This window comes from Vespa crabro, chromosome 4, assembly GCF_910589235.1.
Source record: "Vespa crabro chromosome 4, iyVesCrab1.2, whole genome shotgun sequence".
Taxonomy (NCBI): domain Eukaryota; kingdom Metazoa; phylum Arthropoda; class Insecta; order Hymenoptera; family Vespidae; genus Vespa; species Vespa crabro.
In genome coordinates, this window is record NC_060958.1 from 9,594,437 (window position 1) to 9,614,964 (window position 20,528).

Here is a 20,528-nt window from a genome sequence, read left to right on the forward strand (position 1 = left end):
CGCCCTTCTCCCCACTCCCCACGACAAATTTTAAGCGATAAAGAAAATATTCAATAATATAATATTTTATTCATGGAATATATAAATATAAGGTGATATTATATATTTATGAATTAATGTGAAGATATTTATGAGCGTGATTAATAATATATATATATATATATATATATATGAAATGATATTGTAAGATATTAATTTATTGATAAAACGGACAATATCTTCAAGCATCGAGTTACGTATTATTGAATATAACGATCTCAGTATAACAAGAAGAAGAAGAAGAAGAAGAGGAGGATGAAGGAGGAGGAGGAGGAAGAGGAGGAGGAGGAGGAGGAGGAGGAAGAGATCCCTGAAGTATCCAAGATAAATCATGATCCACTCTTGAAGTTAGCATCGTCCGTAGCAGGGCAGGTCCTTAAGAAAGCTCGAAGATCGTTTATATCAATATACATTCGTATGAAAGCGTCGATTACCGAGGAGAAGATACACTTCGACCGAGAGTTTCGAGTAGCCAACGTATTTGCAGTGTGTGATTCACACGTTCGAGTCTCTCCTCCTAGGGATTCTCCACAGCGTTTTCCGTGGGGTTCGTGTTGAGGGGTTGGGTAGACGTACGTGAACTGAAGAGAGATAGATAGATAGATAGAAAGAGAGAGAAAGAGAGAGAGAGTATAGTTGTAGAAAGAGGGAGGGAGTTTCGGAAGGAAGAGGTTACCGGGACGATCAGCTTTGGTCGAGACGTCTCATCGTGTTCAATCTCTCTCTCTCTCTCTCTCTCTCTCTCTCTCTCTCTCTCTCTCTCTCTCTCTCTCTCTTTCTCTTTTTCTCTTTCTCTCTTTCTCTCTCTTTCTCTAAAACTTTCCTTCCCTTCGTATATTAGTATGTGTATGTATATGTATATATGCATGTCTCTTCTCTATGTATATGTGTGTTGCGTCATGGCGAGGAAGTCGATGACCCACCTTTACCTCTTCCTCTTCTTCCTCTTCTTCCTTCTACTCGTCATCTTCCTCTTCTTCTCCTCCTCGTCTCTTTTAGTCATCTCTCTCTCTCTCTCTTTCTCTCTCATCTTCTCTCATCTTCTCTCATAGCGGTCTCGCTGTTTCCCTCCCTCCCTCCCTCTTTCTCTCTCTCATTTTCTCTCATAGCGGTCTCGCTTTCTCTCTCTCTCTCTCTCTTTCTCGTTTCTGCCGGCTCGCAATGCGGCACGAAGTGCATCGAAGAACGTGCGCGCTCGTCGTGGAAAATACGAGATGCTCTGTCTCTTTGCTCTTACCGTGTTCTCCTATTACGTGCTCCTCCTGCATATATATGTGTGTGCATTTGTATACACCGCGTTTTCTATCTCTATCTATCTCTATCTTTCTTTCTTTCTCTTTCTCTCTCTCTCTCACACACACAAACATATACAGTCTTACATCTATATTGCAACCAACATGTAATATCAAACGGTGTGAATTAAATGACGTTCGCGAATTTCCTATCGTTTTTTTTTTTCTTTCTTTCTTTCTTTCTTTCTTTCTTTCTTTTTTTTTTTTTTACAAGTTCGATTTTACATTTCAAAACTCTTTCGATAAGTTCCATTGTTCGAGGATATCTTCGACGACGAATATATGAAGTATTTAACATAAATGAATGAACAAAATGATTTTTCCACGATAGTTTTCCGATCACGCCGACAAGTTAAAGTATTGTGAAATTTTCTCTTATATAATTATGGTAGGGGGTTACTCGAAAGGATATAACTTGAAATAGAAGAGAGAGAGAGAGAGAGAGAGAGAGAATGATAGGAAAGTTCATCCTCGTATCTTAGATTTGTAAGGTTAATTTGGTGTATAAATTTCAATCGTATTTCACAATGCAATATCGTCAATCTTAACGACGAAAGAGAGAGAGAGAGAGAGAGAGAGAGAGAGAGAGAGAGAGAGAGAGAGAGGTCCCTGACCTTCCGTGATCTACGATCGTCTCATGGAATCCCGAGACACTTGGAAAGTGCGTAGCGTCCACGAATATTTAACATTCCATGAGTTTAAGGCCAACGAACTCTTGAAGTGACCCTTTCGAGCTTAGTAGCTTCGCGTCTGTGTCAACGCGTGACCTAGTTTGGTCGAACGTCTCTCCACGACTTCTCTCGCGAACGTGTGCGTCTCTATTCGTAACTCTCTATCTATGTATGTATCTATGTATACATCTATATATCTATATACATATCTATTTATCTATCTATCTACCATATGTATATATTTATCCGTGTTGGGTGTGTGCATCCGTATACATTTGTCAAGAGTACAACTCGATTGCTACGTCGTGCTTTGCATCTAGATAAACTTTCGTATATTCTTCGCTTCTATCGTTCTTTTTTTTAACTTTTGTTGTTGTTCTTGTTGTTGTTATTTTTCCTTCTCTCTCTCTTTCTGTCTGTCTCTCTCTCTCTCTCTCTCTCTCTCTCTCTCTCTCTCTCTCTCTCTCTCTCTTTCTTGTTTTCTCTTTCAAAAAGAATCATGGAAGGTGATAAAAATTGTTCTCTATTTCGAAGAGGAACAGGAATCTCATTTCTCTCCTCGGTTTGTACGATAAAAGAGGACGGAAATCGTCCTTTCAGATATTAAGCCCTGCTCTTATCAACTTTTTCTTTTTCTTCGTTGTACCTACATTATATACATATGTACATACATCTATATATGTATATATATATATATATATATATGTATGTATATATGTACATTGTACACTACATATTACCAGTCGACAACGTTAGAACTACCAGCACGTATCTTCGTAAGCGAGCTTGGAAACTCCGAGGGAAGGTTAAAAGTTCCGAATATAAGCGGAGACGCCACGGAGGCGTACGACCTTCGCTCGACTATCGATTAATCGCCGGGGCAAGCTCAATGCCAAACCAAAAGCAATCTACTAATCTAGCCGCAGTATATTGCACGATCAATCTCGAACGGGCGTCGACGTTAGCCGCCATTTATTCATTTTTCTATCTTTCTTTCTTTCTCTGCTCCCCTTTCTCTCTATCTTTCTCTCTCTCTCTCTCTCTCTCTTTATCCCACGAGAAAAGCGGAATGAAGTACTACACAATTTTTCTACGTATCGAGATATCAGAAGATACGCGTTAATCAACGAAGATTATCAATGAAAAATCAATGAAAAATATATATATATATGTATATATGAAGGGAAATTTACAGGAATTCTGATCCTATTTGCAATAATATTCAGTGAAAACAACGAGAGAAATAGATAAAGAAAAAGAGAGAGGGAAAATGTTCTTATGAAATTCAAATGAGGTTGATAATAATGAGATTCGACAAATACTCTTTTACAGGAAAGCTTTAGAATGATCACATTATAACTATTGAACGAGTGAAAAAGAGAAATAATAATAATAATAATAATAATAATAATAATAATAATAATAATAATAATAATAATAATAAAAAGAGAAAAAAAGAAAGGAAAAGGGAAAAAGGAAGAAATATGTATTTAATCATAGAGATATATATTTGATAAAACCGATCAAAATTATTAAAAATCTTTCGATGGACGTATCGATTTGTAAATATCTCGAAACGTTTTCATTTACTTTTCTCTTTCTCTCTCTCTCTCTCTCTTTATGTTTTTTTTTGTTTTATTATTACAAAAGCGTTATGCAGGTGCGACCATTCTGGATATTGCGGATAATACATCATTCGGTCGACCCAATTTCGGGAACACCGAGTCTCCAAGTGGCGGTGGTGGTTCACGGGACAAATGGGATATAGACGCGGACGAGCGGAATAGATAATCTCGGATCGTATAGTATACCTATCTACGTGTATATTCGCGCTTGTCTGTATATATGTATGTCCTGCGTGTATTGGATCTAACTCGAAACGATACACAAAAGCAGTCGTCGACGGATTGCGGAAAAAGTCGCCGGAACTTCGCAGGAAGTTGAACGTTTCAGTAGCTCACGTTGCACCTGGCAAAGTGGATATCGATCGTAATCACTTTTCCAATTAACTGTCCTCGTTAATTGTGTATTACGTAAAGCGGACTATAGAATTATTTTCGCGAACAATTTATAAATACCCGATTTAACGGGAAATCGTTAGTCGTTGTTTGAGAGAGAAAAAGAGAGAGAGAGAGAGTGAGAGAAAGAGATAAGGTAGAGAAGAGGAGGGGAGAGAGAAGAAGAAAAAAAGAAGAAACATGAGTAAAATGGCCGGCGTATGTATGCGATATTTTCAGCTCGAACGGAATATTCTTGGCTAGATTGATTCTTCGCTCTCCTTCTCTCTTTCTCCGTTTCTCTTTGTCTCTCTCTCTCTCCTATTTCTCTTTCAGTCACTCCCTGTCTGTTTGTCTCTCTCTCTCTCTCTCTCTGTCTCTCTCTACTCCTCGTGGGAGTAACACAGTTGTGCAAAATGTAGTTAAACATCGAGTTTCCATCCTCAACTAGCAGGTGGAGACCGTCAAAACACGCTTTGAGAAGCTTGCGAGTTACTCGCGAACCGTTCCAGAACTTCTCTCTCTCTCTCTCTCTGTCTCTCTCTCTCTCTCTCTCTCTGTCTCTCTGTCTCTCTGTCTATCTCTCTGTCTTTCTCTTTCTCCGTCTGTCACTCTTTCTACGAATATTCTCCTTTTCCACTTAGAAAAAAATCTTATATCGTGATTCTATATTCTTTCATCCTTCTCTTTATCTTTCATCTTTTTCTCCTTCTCTTTTTCTCTTACATATATCCTTCTTTGGCAATATAATCGATTTAAGAAAAATCATCTTTGGACGTTAGGAAAAATCGTAAGAAAAACATCGTGCCGTGATAAATGTCGACATGTTTGAGATAAGCTTCGAAGATTTAGCGACGTCTCTTAGTGGTATTCTTTACGCAAGGTGATTTCATATCGGAAGAATATGTGCATGTCCATATATGTGAGCAAGAGAGAAAGATAGAGAGGGAACGAGAGGGAAGGAAGGCAAGCAAACTGGGTCGTCGCCGACGGCGGACGGTACATGTCGATTCGCGGTCTTTTTTTCTCCTCTTTTCTTTCTTTACCTTTACTCCAACCCCTACCCCCACGTGTCTCACAACCTCCATTACCACCACCACCACCACCACTACCACCACTGCCACCACCACTACCACCACTGCCACCACCACTACCACTACCACCACCACTACCACTATCACCCTATCCCACCCTCTCTCTCTCTTCGGCTCTTACCACTTCAGCTCGTTGTCTCTTTGACACAAAGACTCGCGTCGACCGTATGACATTATGCATTCTTTTTTATCCTCTTACCAAACGGAAGAGCTTCCGTTCAACGAATCGTTTGTTGTACCTACTCTAACATAAAAAATATGTATATATATGTTTTATATATATATATATATATATATATATGTATGTATATACTTACTATATGGGTATATATAAAGGTGTGTGTGTGTGTGTGTGCGTGTGTCTCTCGTACGTAGAAAACACTTTTTCTAGCTTTTCCTTTTTCTTCTTCTTCTTTTTCTTCTTTTTTCTTTGATTTTTTATTTGATTTTATTTCCTTCTTTTTTCTTTCTATTATTTTATTTTCAAACACGCCTCGTAAGCCAAAGAATATACGCTTGTGATATCACGGCCTTCTCTTTCTCTTCTTTTCGATATTGTTATTACGATATTTATTTCTATGATATATTTATGATAGCGAATGAGTTGCTCTCTCGGGAAGACGACTCGGAAGTGAAATTATAATTGGACAACCACACGGAACGCACTCGCCTCTCTCGTCAGGCCTCGAAACTTGCCGTTTCACCGGATGTATCGAACGATGTTAGAGACAGAGACTAATTTTCGAGAGTAGTCTTGTTCCGAGAGTAACATCGTTAATACACACAGATACCATACATAGACACATTTTCTCTCTCTCTCTCTCTCTCTCTCTCTCTTGCTCTCACTCTTCCTCCGTATGTTACACATCCGTATGTTACACATACACGTATTCATATCTACTATATATAATTTCTCGCTCATTCTGTCTTTACGTTGAATTTAAATGAAATTTAAAAATTAAAGAACGCGATCCAAAGTGTGTACGAGTTTATAAAAAGAAATAAAAGATAGAAGACAAAACAAGAAAAGAAAAGACAAGACAAAACGAGACGAGACAAGACAAGACAAGATACAGACGAAGACTATTTTGGTTAGCTTTTATATCGCTAAGGTCTTCGAAAGGAAGGAAGAAAGGAAAAGGAAAAGGAAGGTGGTCCAACCAGATCCACCGAGTCGAACGGCCGAAACAGGTGCGCGAGACCAGCGTGTTGTTCTCTTCGTGGCGTGTGCCGACTAAGTATACTGCCTTAATAACGCGCGCTGACCATCCGTATGGACGAGCAGCACGCACACATTAACATAAAGACCAGGCTGTATGGACGGACGATGGTATCGATCAATAGCCGGCTACGTAACTAGTTATCGACGGAACACCATGAAATTTTCGTTCCTTTTTTTTTTTCTCCTCTCAGACACTAGGGACGTGCGTCGATTATAAAGCAGAGAGAAAGAGAAAGGGAAATAGAGAAAAAGAATATAGAGACTTTTTTTTTTTTTTTATCGAGAGATAAAAAAAAAAGAAGGACAGAGAAAGAGAGAGAGGGAGAGGGAGACAGAGAAAGAGATTGGTGGAAGACAGTATCGCGTTATGTGTGCGCGTGTGCTCTGCTTTATCAAATATAATTCCATTATATTCAGAGGCAGAAGAGATATTATTATGATGTAGATATGTTCTTTGATAATTAATCGGCAAAATAAATGGATATTTTAACACGCTTTGTCGTTGAAACGACATTTGCTCAAACAAAACGGGCTGCCTCGATAATTTCATTTCAATTTATGTTGAATTATTAAACTGTATCGTTGAATTACTAAATAAATACTGTATACGATATAATCACTATAACGTCTGGATTACTAAACGTTAACAAACAAAGAGCAATATTCAATAATAGCTAAGTATTTGTAAATATTTTATATTTACCGCAAAATGAAATAGACGGAGAGAAAACAAGAAATAATGAGAGAGAGAGAGAGAGAGAGACATTTCTCAGTGACTTTGAATCCATATCGTCGACTTCTTCAGCGACTAGAGTATCGCGAGGATCCGTTACTACGATCGAGAGGAGAAAAAGAAGAAGAAGAAGAAGAAGAAAGAAGAAGAATAAGAAACATACGTACGCGAGCGGTAGCGTAATGGCGGGGTAAAAGAGAGATGGATAGAAAGAAAGGTGATGTTGGTAGTGGGGGTAAGGCCCAACGGCCGAGTCCCGAGCCCGGTGTAGTATATGGAGTGGGGCACGACAAAGGCACGGGTAACGCAGGTGAAACGACCGACCGTCTGTTCCGCAGGCTGCGTTCGCACGGGCCCCTCGTTGTTGCGTCGTCGTCGTCGTCGTCGTCGTCGTCATCGTCATCGTCGTCGTCATCGTCGTCGTCGTGGTCCTGATCGTTGTCGTTGTTGTCGTTGTCGTTGTTGTCGTTGTCCTTGTCGTTGTCGTTGTCGTTGTCGTTGTCGTTGTTGTCGTGTCGTTGTCGTGTCGTTGTCGTGATCGTCGAACGGAGTCGACGTTGTATTAGCTGGCGTTAGCAGCTCGCAACGGAAAAGCGAACGATGGTCCGCCACCGTCACTGCCGGCTGCTTCTGGTACGATAAAGGAGAGGGAAGGAGGGCCCATCGCCGTTCTCGGGCCTCAGTCAAGCGAAGCACGTCACCGTGTGCGTTTCAAGAGAGAGAGTCTCTCGGTTCTCTTTCCGTCCTTCTCGCGTTGCGTTTACTTCCGCCGGAAGTCAGCAGAAATTTGATCACGAAATTCCGTCGTTTTTGTGTGTTATATTTTTCTTTTTTTTTTTTTTTTTTTTTTTTTTACTCATTTTCTTTTCTACTTCTTCCATGATAATAATAAGTATTTCTAGAAGAAAAAGAAATAGAAAACTCTGAAGTTAGAGAACACGATTTATATTATATTATATTATATTATATTATATTATATATATATATATATATATATATATATATATATATATATATATATATATATATATATATATGTAGAAGAGAATTTTTCCTGTACGACGCCATCTCTTTCTTCTTCTTTTACTCGTGCGAGTTACGTGCTTGTGTTTGTGTTTGTGTTTGTATTTGTATTTGTGTCTGTGTTCGTCCGTCTTTATGTCCATGTATGTGTATGAGTGTTTGTGTCTACGTACGTGCGCGCAAAAGTGACATGAAGAGTCAACGCAACTATACCAAGCCGCACGATAAGTCATGTTGAGCAGGTTCGAGCTGCTTCAAGGGGCTGTCAGCTACCTTCTGTTATCAGGTGCGCGAAATCGATGCTCGCTCCGTTCACGTTGTGCTTCCTTCTTCGAGAACGTACAAGCTTGTACATTGATATCGAGATAGTCTCGTGAATGTACATACCTACATGCATAGGATAATCATAGTGTATACGTAGATAATAATAACGAGCGTTTATCGATGCTTCATCGTTGTCTCGTTAGGCTCTACTATCTTCAATGATTATTATTATAATTGTTGGCAAAAAAAAAAAAAAAGAAATATTCTTTTGCCAATAGTTCTCTTTCTTTGTCTCTCTCTCTCTCTTTCCCTCCTTCTTTCTTTTTCAAACGATCGATACATCGATTATAGCAAATCGTAATTTCGAATATTCGAGCTAGCAATATATATATATATATATATATATCTGCTATATTTCGTAAATTGAACGATCTCAAAGGCGATGGGGCATCAAAAGCAGTCATCGGATGACGTAGCGACTATCGAACAATGCCACCGCGGTATTCGCATAAATAGGTCACCGAGACGATACGATCTCAAGAATCGTAAACTCTATTGACGCGACGTTACGATGCTTCATCGACGTTTTTACGTCTTCTCTGTAGTAGAACCAGCAGAAGCAACAGCAACAGCAACAGCAACAGCAACAGCAACAGCAACAGCAATAGCAATAGCATTTCTACGAGAGCATTTATCCGCAAGCACGAGATCCTTCTTTTTTTTTATATCTTCCATTAGACTATTCCAAAGTAAATGGACACAGGCCTTGTTAGCTCGGCCAAGCGCGAGTTTAAATATTTTCGATATTTTTATTTTATTTATTCTTCCTTCGGCGAAATAATTAAACGAGATTACGTACAAATAAGATAATTTCATTTTATAATAGTTTCGTTAATCGTCCGTGATCAAATTAAAAAAATTTAATCCGGCTTTTTGCCATTATAGAACGACGGAAAATTTGTTTTAGATATTCTCCCGTTGTATAATCGATTAGACGAAAGTGGCGGGAAAAGTTTTCCTTCCGTATAGTAGGTAGGTAGTAATGGTGTTGATGGCGATAGGAGAGGGGGCAGGGAGGAGAGGGGAGGGTGCCCTTCTGTAATCCCATTCGACGGCTGTTCCGGTACACCCCTCGTTTTCAGTTCTCTTGCTTTATTTTCTTCCCTCCTTTTTTCTTTCTTTCTTTCTTTCTTTCTTTCTTTCTTTCTTTATTCTTTCAAAATATACTACGTGTACGAGCATGTTCGTGTATTGCGCGCGCGCGCTCATACACACACACAGAAAATTTATCGTTTATACCCAAGACGAACCGTCCGTATTTTCTTTCTCTTTTTTCTCCATCCCTCTCTCGCTCTCTCTCTCTCTCTCTCTCTCCCTCCTTATATTCATCTTCCTTTCTCTTTCTTCATCCCTCTTTTCCTCTACCATTACATACTTCCGTTCGATCGTAAAAGTAACGATAGAGAGTTATCTGCTCGAAGGTCTTTGAAACGAAAGGACTCACCCACCCCATTCGCTAAGCCTTCATCGTGTCTTTTTTGACTTTTTTTTCTTTCCTTTTTTTTCTTTTTTTTTTTTTTTTTTTTTTTTTTATACGTCAAGGTCGAGACGTCATCCCTTTGAAATGGGCGACAGACTCGTTCGATTTGTAGTTCCCTCATTTAAATTACATTCATTCTCTCGAAATTCCTAGTGCACTGTCAGAATACAAATGTAGAACAAACAACATAGTTCATAGTACTCGCATACGATAATTTCGATATTACGATTATTGAAAAATTTATGGAACACGTCGAAGGACGTGTATCAATCAAATAGATTTACGATGGAAGCAAGGCCCTATTTTTCTCTCTCTCTCTCTCTCTCTCTCTCTCTTTCTCTCTCTCTCTCTCAGAGAGAGAGATAAATAGAGAGACAGAAAGAGTGATGTAGAGTCTCCCGTTTCCACTTCGTATAATCAGACACTAATTATTTCCACGGATCGCTAATTGTGTTGTTCTCTCTTTGTTTCAGAACGGGACAGACACTCCAGTAGCAGATTGTCCGCGTAAGTATAAACATAATACTTAATATAACATTTTCATTTTCTTTTTCTTTTTTCCTTTTTTTTTTTTTATCTTTCTCTTCTTTATCTTCTCCTTTTTTTTTGTTTTTTCTTTTTTTTTTCTTTTTTTTTTCTTTTTTTTTTCTTATTATTTATTTGCGTTCATAAAAATGTATACGTTTTACATAGTAAATTTTTTTTATGTATATCGTTGCGAATGTACGTATGTGTTGTCTTCAGTTTATCTAACTTCGATAAATTTAGTCGACAACTTGGTCTTCGTATGACATCGACATAGAAGTGAATTTTTGGTATGTGTTTCATCGTGTTCGCGTTACGATTCGATCACAATGTTCAAAAATGTGTATATTTGCATCTCACTTTTATCTTTCTCTTTCTCTTCTTCTCTTCGTTTAACGACGAATTTACGATCGTCCGACGGGATATCCTGTCATATTTCATTCTCAGTTAGAGCGAAAACCGATTAACATCAACTGTGTGCCTGCCTGCCCGGTATCTCGAACGTCGTGTGTGTCACTTCATGAATTATTTCGCGACGGTCGATCTTTCTTTCCTAATTCCATTCTTCTCGCGAATTTTCCAGACGTCATTAGAAAGTAAAAAAAAACAAAAAAGAAAAAAAAAAAGCGAATGAAAACTTGACAATTCTCTTTTTTTTTTTCCTATCTGTTTTCTTTTTTTCTTTTCTTTTTCCTTTAATAATTTTTAGCAATAGTTTTGTTCCTCCTTTCTTTCTGTTTCTTCCCTCTTCTTTCCCCTCTTTTTGTTTTTCTTTTTTTCTTTCTTTCTTTTTTTTTTGTTTTTTTTTTTTTTTTTATTTTGTTTTTTTCTTCTTTTGTTTTTGTTTTGATCATCGACGAAAAGCAAAGTAAATTATTAATAATTGGCTTTGAATCTTTTCATTTGTAATTATTAGATCCAGTAAAAAAAAATCTTTTGCAATATTACATAATGAATATTAGAAATTATCATTAACGATAAATAATTTTTATATATATATATTAATATGATCAATATATAAAAGCGATGAAAATATTGATTGGTGTTTCAGTTTAAATGCCTCGCCTTTAATATAATGATTTTTCATTAGACGAAGTATCCTCTTTTTATTTCTATTTCTATGTACCTAAACTATTTTTTAATCGTTCGAATATCTATCGTTAGGCTTATCTTCTTCTTCAAATTTCCTAGAAATTCAATAATCTCTCTAATCTCTTATAATTTACATTGTCGAATATCATTTATAAATATTTGTCGTCACGTTTGAATTCATATTGCCTAAACGAAGGGCGCGTTTGGGTTTCTCTTTCGTGGATGTAAAACGAAGTATGTAACGTTAATTGGGCCGCGTTTTAATATCGTTCCTCTTTTCATCACCTTTCCCCTCGTATCACGTTTAACAGAGTTTTCGGTTTCAACCCCTCACTAACTGACTCTAATAATCACGGTACACGCCCTCGAAACAAAAAGTGGGTCATACCGTTTATCGACGAAGGTTTACGGTCATTGTACAAACTGGTTCTGCAATGAGAGAATGATACGTCTCTTTCTTATTATTCGTCTAAGTAATATAAATTATTGAGGGATTGTGTGTGTGTATGTGTGGGTGTGTATGTGCGCATGTTTAAATTCTACTTTTAAATTGTTAGATACTATCACACTGAGAAAAAGAGAGAGAGAGAGAGAGAGAGAGAGAGAGAGAATAAAATTTACTGTAGAATATAAAGTCAAGTCCATTATACGTACAAATTAAGTGTTAGAGAAGAAAGAAGAAGTAAAAAAAAGAAAAAAATTGGTATAATGTAGTATAAAATAGAGGGAAAGAGAGAGAGAGAGAGAGAGAGAGAGAGAGAGAGAGAGAGAGAGAAAAAAGGAACTTGCTAATTATTATCGAGTAAGCAGCACGCGACCTTGTTCGATTCTGATAACGTAAATACATATATAAATATTATACATGCATATATACGTATGTGCATATATATATATATATATGCACATACATATATATATATATATATATACGCATACATAGGTCGAATTGCCTTAAGCTTAATGATAAGGTGTTTCGGTTTCGCCAATTTGTCCGCCACAAGCCACGATAAAACGATAAAAATCTCTCAGTTCCTTTTTTGTTTTTAATTCTTCTCTCTCTCTCTCTCTTTTTTTTTCTCTTTTTCTCTCTCTCTCTCTCTTTCTTCCTCTCTTTCTCTTCCTCATTCTCTTTTTCACATTTATTTATCGCAAAGACGTTATCATTAGTGGGGTACTGTTCAACGAAGTACTTTGTATACGACGATAGAACGTTGAGTAGGATTAATTATTGTGCAATTTTTGCCATTCTTATCTACTATTTTATTCTTTTTTTTTTTTTTCTTTCTTTTTTTTTCCATTTTTTTCCTGTTAGTTAATGACGTTACGACCGAGTTAGAACCGAACGTAGTAGAATTTTGAACGAAGTTCTATCGATGTATTTCGATTACCGAATCGAGCAAAACTTTCGAGTCTAATTAATTTTCATGAAATTGAATTTTCCTTTCTCGTGAAATGAGAAAGAGGAGAGAGAGAGAGAGAGAGAGAGAGAGAAAGAGAAGAAAATGGGACACAATCATTAGTCTTTCTCGTATGTAATAAGTCTCACCGTGTAAAATTAGTCCGAATTATGTACTATCAATTCGCGACCTCTTCAATATTGATACTCGAGTCTCATATATATATATATATATATATATATATATATATATATATATATATATATATATATATAATTTTATTCATTATTTGATCACTCGATGAAATTAATTCAAATATATATGTAAAAATGAAATAACGGGCCGACGATTGCCACGTATAATAATCATGGAAATTAATTTTTATAGCTTTGATATTTTTTTTTTCTTTTCTTTTTAAATATACTTTTAAACCGCCTGTGGGCGCGATCGTTTTTCTTTTTTTTTTTTTTTTGTTTTTTTTTCTTTTTTGTATTTTTCTTTTTTTTTTGTATTCTTATTGTTTTTTTATTTTATTTTTCCTTTCTTCTTTTTTTTTGTTTTTTTTTTTTTTTTTGTAACTCGTTCGAAACATGAGATTCTTTATGTCATTTCAAACATATTTCCGATAGCTTTGTCCTATATAATCAAAAATTGAAGAAACAAATCAAAAAGGTTTTTCTTTTAAACAAATCGTATCCTTCTTGTTATCTCTCTCTCTCTCTCTCTCTCTTTCTCTATCCATCTATCTATCTATCTATCTATCTATCTCTCGCTTTCTCACTATGTAACACACTTCCAATCCATTTATTTCGTTTCGTTTCTCTCCGTACGTATTCGAATCTCCACGATGTTAATCAAGTCTTTAACCAACCACCGATCATAGACCGTTTCTCTTGGTCTCTCCCTTTTCCTCATCCGTAACGTAATGCCGTTTACTCGCTCTTAACCCGTTTTTCGCTTGAGTTTAATAGAACCGACCTACATCGACGTACCAGTGATTAGTGGAGTCTCGTTACGCGTTTCCCATCCGAGGTTTCATTCCACAACCATTTCTCGTTTTTACAAACAGATATTATATTTTTCTATTCGTGATGACAAACGTTTTTCTTTTCCCCCTCTCTTCGTCTTCTCTCTCTCTCTCTTTTTTTCTTTTACTCTTTTTTTTTTTTTATTTTTCAATCATACTGTTTATTTCATTTTTCTACTTATTTATATATCGGTAATACAGCGGGATAATTTCGATCTCCGTTGGATAATTTTAATTACTGTTCCAGCCGGTGGCTATCGTATTTTCATTCTCTTTCTCTCTCTCTCTCTCTCTCTCTTTCCCTCTCTCTCTCTCGTTTTCTATCTATTTTTCGACGAAACTACATATGGCACGGTGGAAAAGCATTGCCTGCAAAAGCAATAAACGATCGTAAACGATTTGCCGCACATACATATCTATGAATAGTCGAGAGTACACGATCCGAGGCGTTTTCGTTACGGATATTGCCAGTTCGTGATTGGTCCATAGTCGTCTTTTTTAACATCGTTGCATGACGGTAAAACACACACACATATACACATACACACATATATATGTGTGTATATATATATATATATATATACAAATAAATACACATACATATATGTATACAATCACACACGTATAGAGTATCGATACTAAGAAGAATGAAAGAAGAGGAGGAATTTAGACGTACGATTCGAAGTCGTATCTATTTTGGCACATCTTCGTTGTTCTCTTCGTGGCGGACTAAATTAAGTGTCGCGTCAACGGGCCAATAAAATCCTAGCATCTTACATTGAGATAACGAAACGTGTGTTCGTCGACGATAAAGTATTAAAGGAATGGAAAGAAAAAGACAAGAAAAGAAAAAAAGAAAACAAAGAAATTATGAGCAAATCGATTTACATCGTTTTTTTTTCGTAACTCTATTTCTTTCCCCCCACCCCTGCCCCCTTTCTCTCTCTCTCTCTCTCTCTCTCGCTCTCTCTCTCTCTCTCTTTCATTTTCTCTTTCTATATCTCCTGCGCGTGAGATACCTCGGGATCAATTAAATTATTCATAGTATTTTATGATCGTGATATAAGATTTGTTAATTAGATACTCGCATGAATTATATAAAAAGTTCTTTCGTAATGCTATTCCTATCTTTTTATTTCTCTTTTTTCCTTGAAATGAATATGTGCAAACGGAAGAATGAGAGAGAGAGAGAGAGAGAGAGAGAGAGAGAGAGAGAGAGAGAGAGAGAGAGATTATATCGTTTTCATCAAAGAGTACAACGATCCTTCTTTCCTTTGACTCGGTTCAAGTCTGTTTCGTTGTAGTTTTTATTCAAATTGCATTTGTACGCTCAAATCCTGATGTTTTTCCAACAAAGAGAAATAAGAAATTCTATTCGCATTCATAGCGGTTAAATTTTCCACCTGTTATCGTTACTATTATTGCCTATGAGAATTTACGTTCGTGTAATTAATGCCGTTCATGAAATCAAATTCGAAGTTAACATCGAGGGAAATGAAAATCTGTATCTCCTTTTTTATTTTTTTCTTTTTTCTCCTTCTTTCCTTCTTCTTCTCTCGTCAGATCACATGTTTACCGACAACTTCTTTTTTTCTTTTTTTTTTTTTTACTCTTCTTTATCCTTTCAACGATTTCCTTCCTTTCTTCTCCTTCTCTTTCCAGGTCCCATTGTCACCCCTTCCCCCGCATTCTCACCCTTTCACACCTCCTTTTTCTTGACGATGAAGTAGCTACTTTTCAACCGATATCATTCCTCCCACAGTGACTAGATCTATCCTAATTATAAAAAACAGACGTGAATCGGGCAAGAGACATTTGAAGGTACAGAAAGATAAAAGAGAGGAGAGGAAAAAAGGAGAGAAAAAGAAGAAGAATAAGGAGAATGAAAAATAAATCTATTAAAGGATTCAGAAAGTTTAAAGCGTAATTGTATATTAATCATATTAGAAATAATAATCTACGAATGAATGAATGAATGAATGAATGAATGAATGAATGAATGAACGAACGAATATATGAATGAATGAATGAATGAATGAATGAATGAATGAACGAATGAATGAATGAATGAATATAGGATGGCAGGTTTTGGACAGCGAGGATAAAAAAGATATGTGATCGAGGTGAAAAAGAGAGAAAAGAAAAGATTGTTATGTCTATCACCTTCGAAATTGTACTACATAACATATACGGATGTACATAATTTTTTTCTTTTTTTTTTTTTTTTTGTTTTTTTTTTTTTTCTTTATTTCTTTTTCTTTCTCTCTTTCTCATTTTATTCTCACGAGTTGAAAAAAGAAATAGGAAAGAATACTTTTCGTAAGAGTAAGAGTGTAATCTTTGATAATCGCCTTGTTGTTATACGAATTCATAAAAATTCCATACGGTTATCTCTTCATGGATTTAGTGACAACGATAGCTCGTTTCTTCCTGCCGGTTCTGTTTCCAGCCGTTTTCACCCTTTCTACGCACCGGCATGCATGCAAAATTGTTCTCCCCTTCTTTCCCATCCTTTTCTCTCTCTCTCTCTCTCTCTCTCTCTTTCTCTCGACATGGGCAGAAGTGAAATTATTACGAACGTTCGTAGCTGCGGCGCTTCCTCACACCAAAGCAAAACTCTTTCTCTATGTTACTCTACGTACTTACGTTTCTATGTATTATTTGTACGTGTATGTGTGGGTGTACGTGTGTGTGTGTATGTGTATGCATGTGTGTGCGCGCGTCGTCGTCTACCTTCGTATCATTCCATCGAGACTGCACATTTTCATGCGTACGAGCTTCAGCACAGATGGCGAATAAAGCAGAATGGAGGAAACCGAGTAGAGAAATAAGGGGATAGACAAAATGTAAAGAGTCAAAGAGTAGATAAAAAAAAAAAAGAAGATTCGTGAATGGTAGATAATAGTATGAAACAAAAGCAAAACAAAATGAAATGAAATGAAATGAAATGAAATGAAAAGAAATAAATAAATAAATAAATAGGTAGATAGGCAGGCAGAAAGATAGATAGATAGATAGATAGATAGATAGATAGATAGTTATATAGATAGATGAATAAACAGAAGAGATGAAAAGTTTGAGAAGAGGGGGGGGGGAAGTTAATATCTACATAGTAATAAAGTTTGATAGTTATTCGGTAGACTGTCTAGTAGAATTTTGCATCTTCCATCTCTCTTTCTCTCATGCCACTTACTCACTCCTCTTCTACAATCAAACTCTCTTACCTTGGCACCTTCTCTCCTTTCCTCCTTCCTCCTTATCTTTCTCCTCCTCCTCTTCCTCCTCCTCCTCCTCCTCCTCCTCCTCCTCACCATATTCTCCTTCGTATATCTCTTTAATGACTAAGAGAACTTGCTTTCGTTCGTTAAATAGAAAGAGACCGAGAAAGTGAAGAAACTTTTGCCCTTTTACTACGTACAAATAGTTTTAGTCCTTAAGCCAGCTGTTAGGCAAATAATTCAGGATTTTGGTTGATTTTTAGAGGAAGGAAATAACAAAAAAAAAAAAAAAGAGAAAAGAAAAGAAAACAAAAAAAAAACAAAGCAAAAAAAAAGAGGAAGAAGAAGAAGAAAAAAGGAAAAGAAAAAAAAAACTGTATTACATTTATAATTCACAATTCGATTTTCTCGATTATTCATTATACGTATCTAATATTAATCGGATACGATTGCATTGATATAATCGAGAGATGATTTTGATTGTCCATCGAAACTTTTGATTTTTCTTTATGATCGTTCGTTAACTCGCTTGTTAATTCGTTCGTTTCATTAAAATGAAAACATAGTAAAATTTATGAGAGCTCCCTCATAATTTTTACTTTCAACACTCTCTTTCTCTCTAACCCCCCCCCCCTCTCTCTCTCTCTCTCTCGTTTTCTCCGGGGAAATAGCGCGTCTTCTTTTTACGAACTGGAAAAAAAAGAGAAAAAAAAAAAAACAGAAAAAAAAAGAAAAACAAAAACGAGGGAGAACCGAGGGTCGCCTCGAAGCAGAAGGGCCTCGAACGTGCTCGATGAAATGGAGTTTCGAGCGGAAATGGATTCGACGATGGAGCTCTCTCTATTACTGCGCTGATATCGAAGCTTGCTCCTTTTTTTCTACATTTTCCTTCTCTCTTTTTTTCTCTCTCTCTCTCTCTCTTTCTCTCTTTATCTCTTTCTCTCTCTTCGTACGTCGTTAAAATCTACCATTTTTAATCTCCGTCCTGGGAACGTTTTTTATTTTTTTCTTTTTTGAAATGTCGATTGTTTTCAACAATTTTGACCGGTGAATTTCAATTAAACATTAACGAAAATTGGTTAGCATATGTTACGATTAAGTGAATAGAATACCAAAATAGAGAGAGAGAGAGAGAGAGAGAGAGAGAGAGAGAGAGAGAGAGAGACAGACAGACAGACAGACAGATAGACAGGATCTATTGATGTAAATGAGTTATAACATGTGAAATACGAGATAGTTCATTCAGTTACATTGCGAATAGAGACGGATCGTTTTTCCAAAAATTCTCTCTCTCCCTCCTCCCCCCTTCTCTCTTTTGATTCGATAGCTTAGCATCTCTATCTTTCACTCTAACTCTATAGTCATTCTAATCCTTTTAGTTTTTTTTTTTTTTTTTTTTTTTTTTTCTATGGTCGATCATCACCGAACAAGGAGGACCCTTTTAACCTTTCTCCAGTATAATAATTTCGTAGCTACCGTGTTAACTTGTTTCTTTTTTTTTTCTTTTTTCTTTCTTCTGTCCCCTCCCATTATTTTTTTTTTCTTCGTGCTACAAAGAAAGAAAATTAATGGACTCATTGGCGATACCGATAAACCGTTGTACGTAACACGTGTCTATAGGTGTGTACACACACACACACACACACATATATATATATATATATAATACATGTAGGTATGCGTGTGCGTGACACCTCTCGTTACGTACTCGTAGAAACGCAACGCGACGTTCTTGCTACAATAAGAATTATACCTATGTCCCCTTTGCTTTTCATGGCGAAGAACTTGCACATACATTTTCATGGGGCTTGTTTATTTGATGCGTCTCTACGAGCATCTAACGCGTTTACCAACTCGCGCGGCGGACCTTCTCGCTTTTGAGGAGGGTTCCGTTGTGAGGTAAAGTGGAGGATCACGCGAGGGCAAGGTGGAATGAAAAGACGAGAGATAAAGAGAGAGAGAAAGAGAGAGAGAGAGAGAGAGAGTGTGTATGTGTGTGTGTGTGAGTGTGAGAGAAAGAGAGAGAGAGAGAGAGAGAGAGAGAGGGAATACTCGCAAACAGGTTCTCTTCCTTCCTCTAGAATGACGAAGTGAGTTATACCTTTGCGGTGACAGAGGGAAACAGATTCGACTTCGAGATTAGAGAGTACCGTTTTTCTGGAAATTACCGTGAATAACTCTTGCGTGACAGAAATTTTTTTACTATCCTTAGCGAGTCGCTCTCTCTCTCTCTCTCTCTCTCTCTCCTCTCGATAACACGAGTACGAGAAACAAATAGTTATCATTCCATAGTGAGGAGAGTATTCGAATTTTCTTTAAAATCACAAAACGATTACATTTCTATCATGAATTGGATTTTCTCTTTCTCTCTCTCTCTCTCTCTCTCTATATATATATATATATATATATATGTATATATGTATGTATGTGTGTATGTATATATGTATTTGTTTTTGTATTAACGATAACTACAGAATACGATTTCTGACGAGAGAAACGCGCTCTCGTATCCGCCATCCAAAACGTTCCCACGGATACTCCGACGAGTATTTCTAGCGTTCCGGAGAAGCGATCGTTAAACTCCGTCCTGTGGCTCGAGAGGATCGATTTAGCGGATTCACGGCGATCGGCGTAGCCACTCCAAGGTTCTATAGCCTAGTCGGACTCGCCTTTTGCTTCCGTGCGATCTAGAATTAGATTGTCTGACCAGTTACTATGATCCTTACGGCTTAAAACATACACATAGACGCACGTTTAACCATGTGTGTTCATTGAAAATACAGTTGGTTGTTTTTTTGAAAAAGTAAAAATCTATATTGGTTGAAGAAGAAAAAATAATAAAAAAAAAAAAAGGAAGAAGAAGAAGAAAAAAAAAGACAACGTTAGATTGCTACTTCATACTTTCTTATGGAATTTAGAAGTAGAACTTTCAGATCTTTTCTTCTTTCTTTCTTTTTTTCGTTTGTTTGTTATCTTTTCTTTCTTTTTTTTTTTCTCTCTATTATTATTATTTTCTTTTTATCTCATCATTTCGTGGAACAAAGAATATTGAAACGTTCGTAGAGCGGAGGAAGAGGATGAGGAGGTGGAGGAGGAGGAGGAGGATCTGTTAGAAGGGCGAAGCTAGGCAGGACTCACAGCACACGCTCGGTCACATCCACTCGAGGACGCAGGACAGAGCGTTTAGGGTCGATGGCCTCACACGGTTTATCTCCGTGTTCGGTGCTCTACGTATATTTCGTCTCTCTCTCTCTCTCTCTCTCTCTTTTCCTTCCTCTTCTACCTTTCTATATCCTCTCTAACTTTCTATACGTCTCTCTCTCTTTCTCTTTCTCTCTCTCTCTCTCTCTCATTCTCTTTTTCTCTCTCTCTCTCTCTTCTTTCCCTCCCTTTC

General features: G+C 36.9%; 1 protein-coding gene across 10 annotated transcripts in view; it reads left to right on the forward strand.

Moving 5' to 3' along the window:
* The window catches only part of LOC124423362 (AF4/FMR2 family member lilli-like), a 161,485-nt gene that overhangs the window by 133,547 nt on the left and 7,410 nt on the right, over positions 1 to 20,528 (forward strand). For all 10 annotated transcript variants that reach the window (XM_046960992.1, XM_046960994.1, XM_046960998.1 and 7 more), the window contains one exon: positions 10,349 to 10,382. In XM_046960992.1, the coding sequence (XP_046816948.1) occupies positions 10,349 to 10,382 (34 nt within the window). The remainder of the gene's footprint in view (positions 1 to 10,348; positions 10,383 to 20,528) is intronic.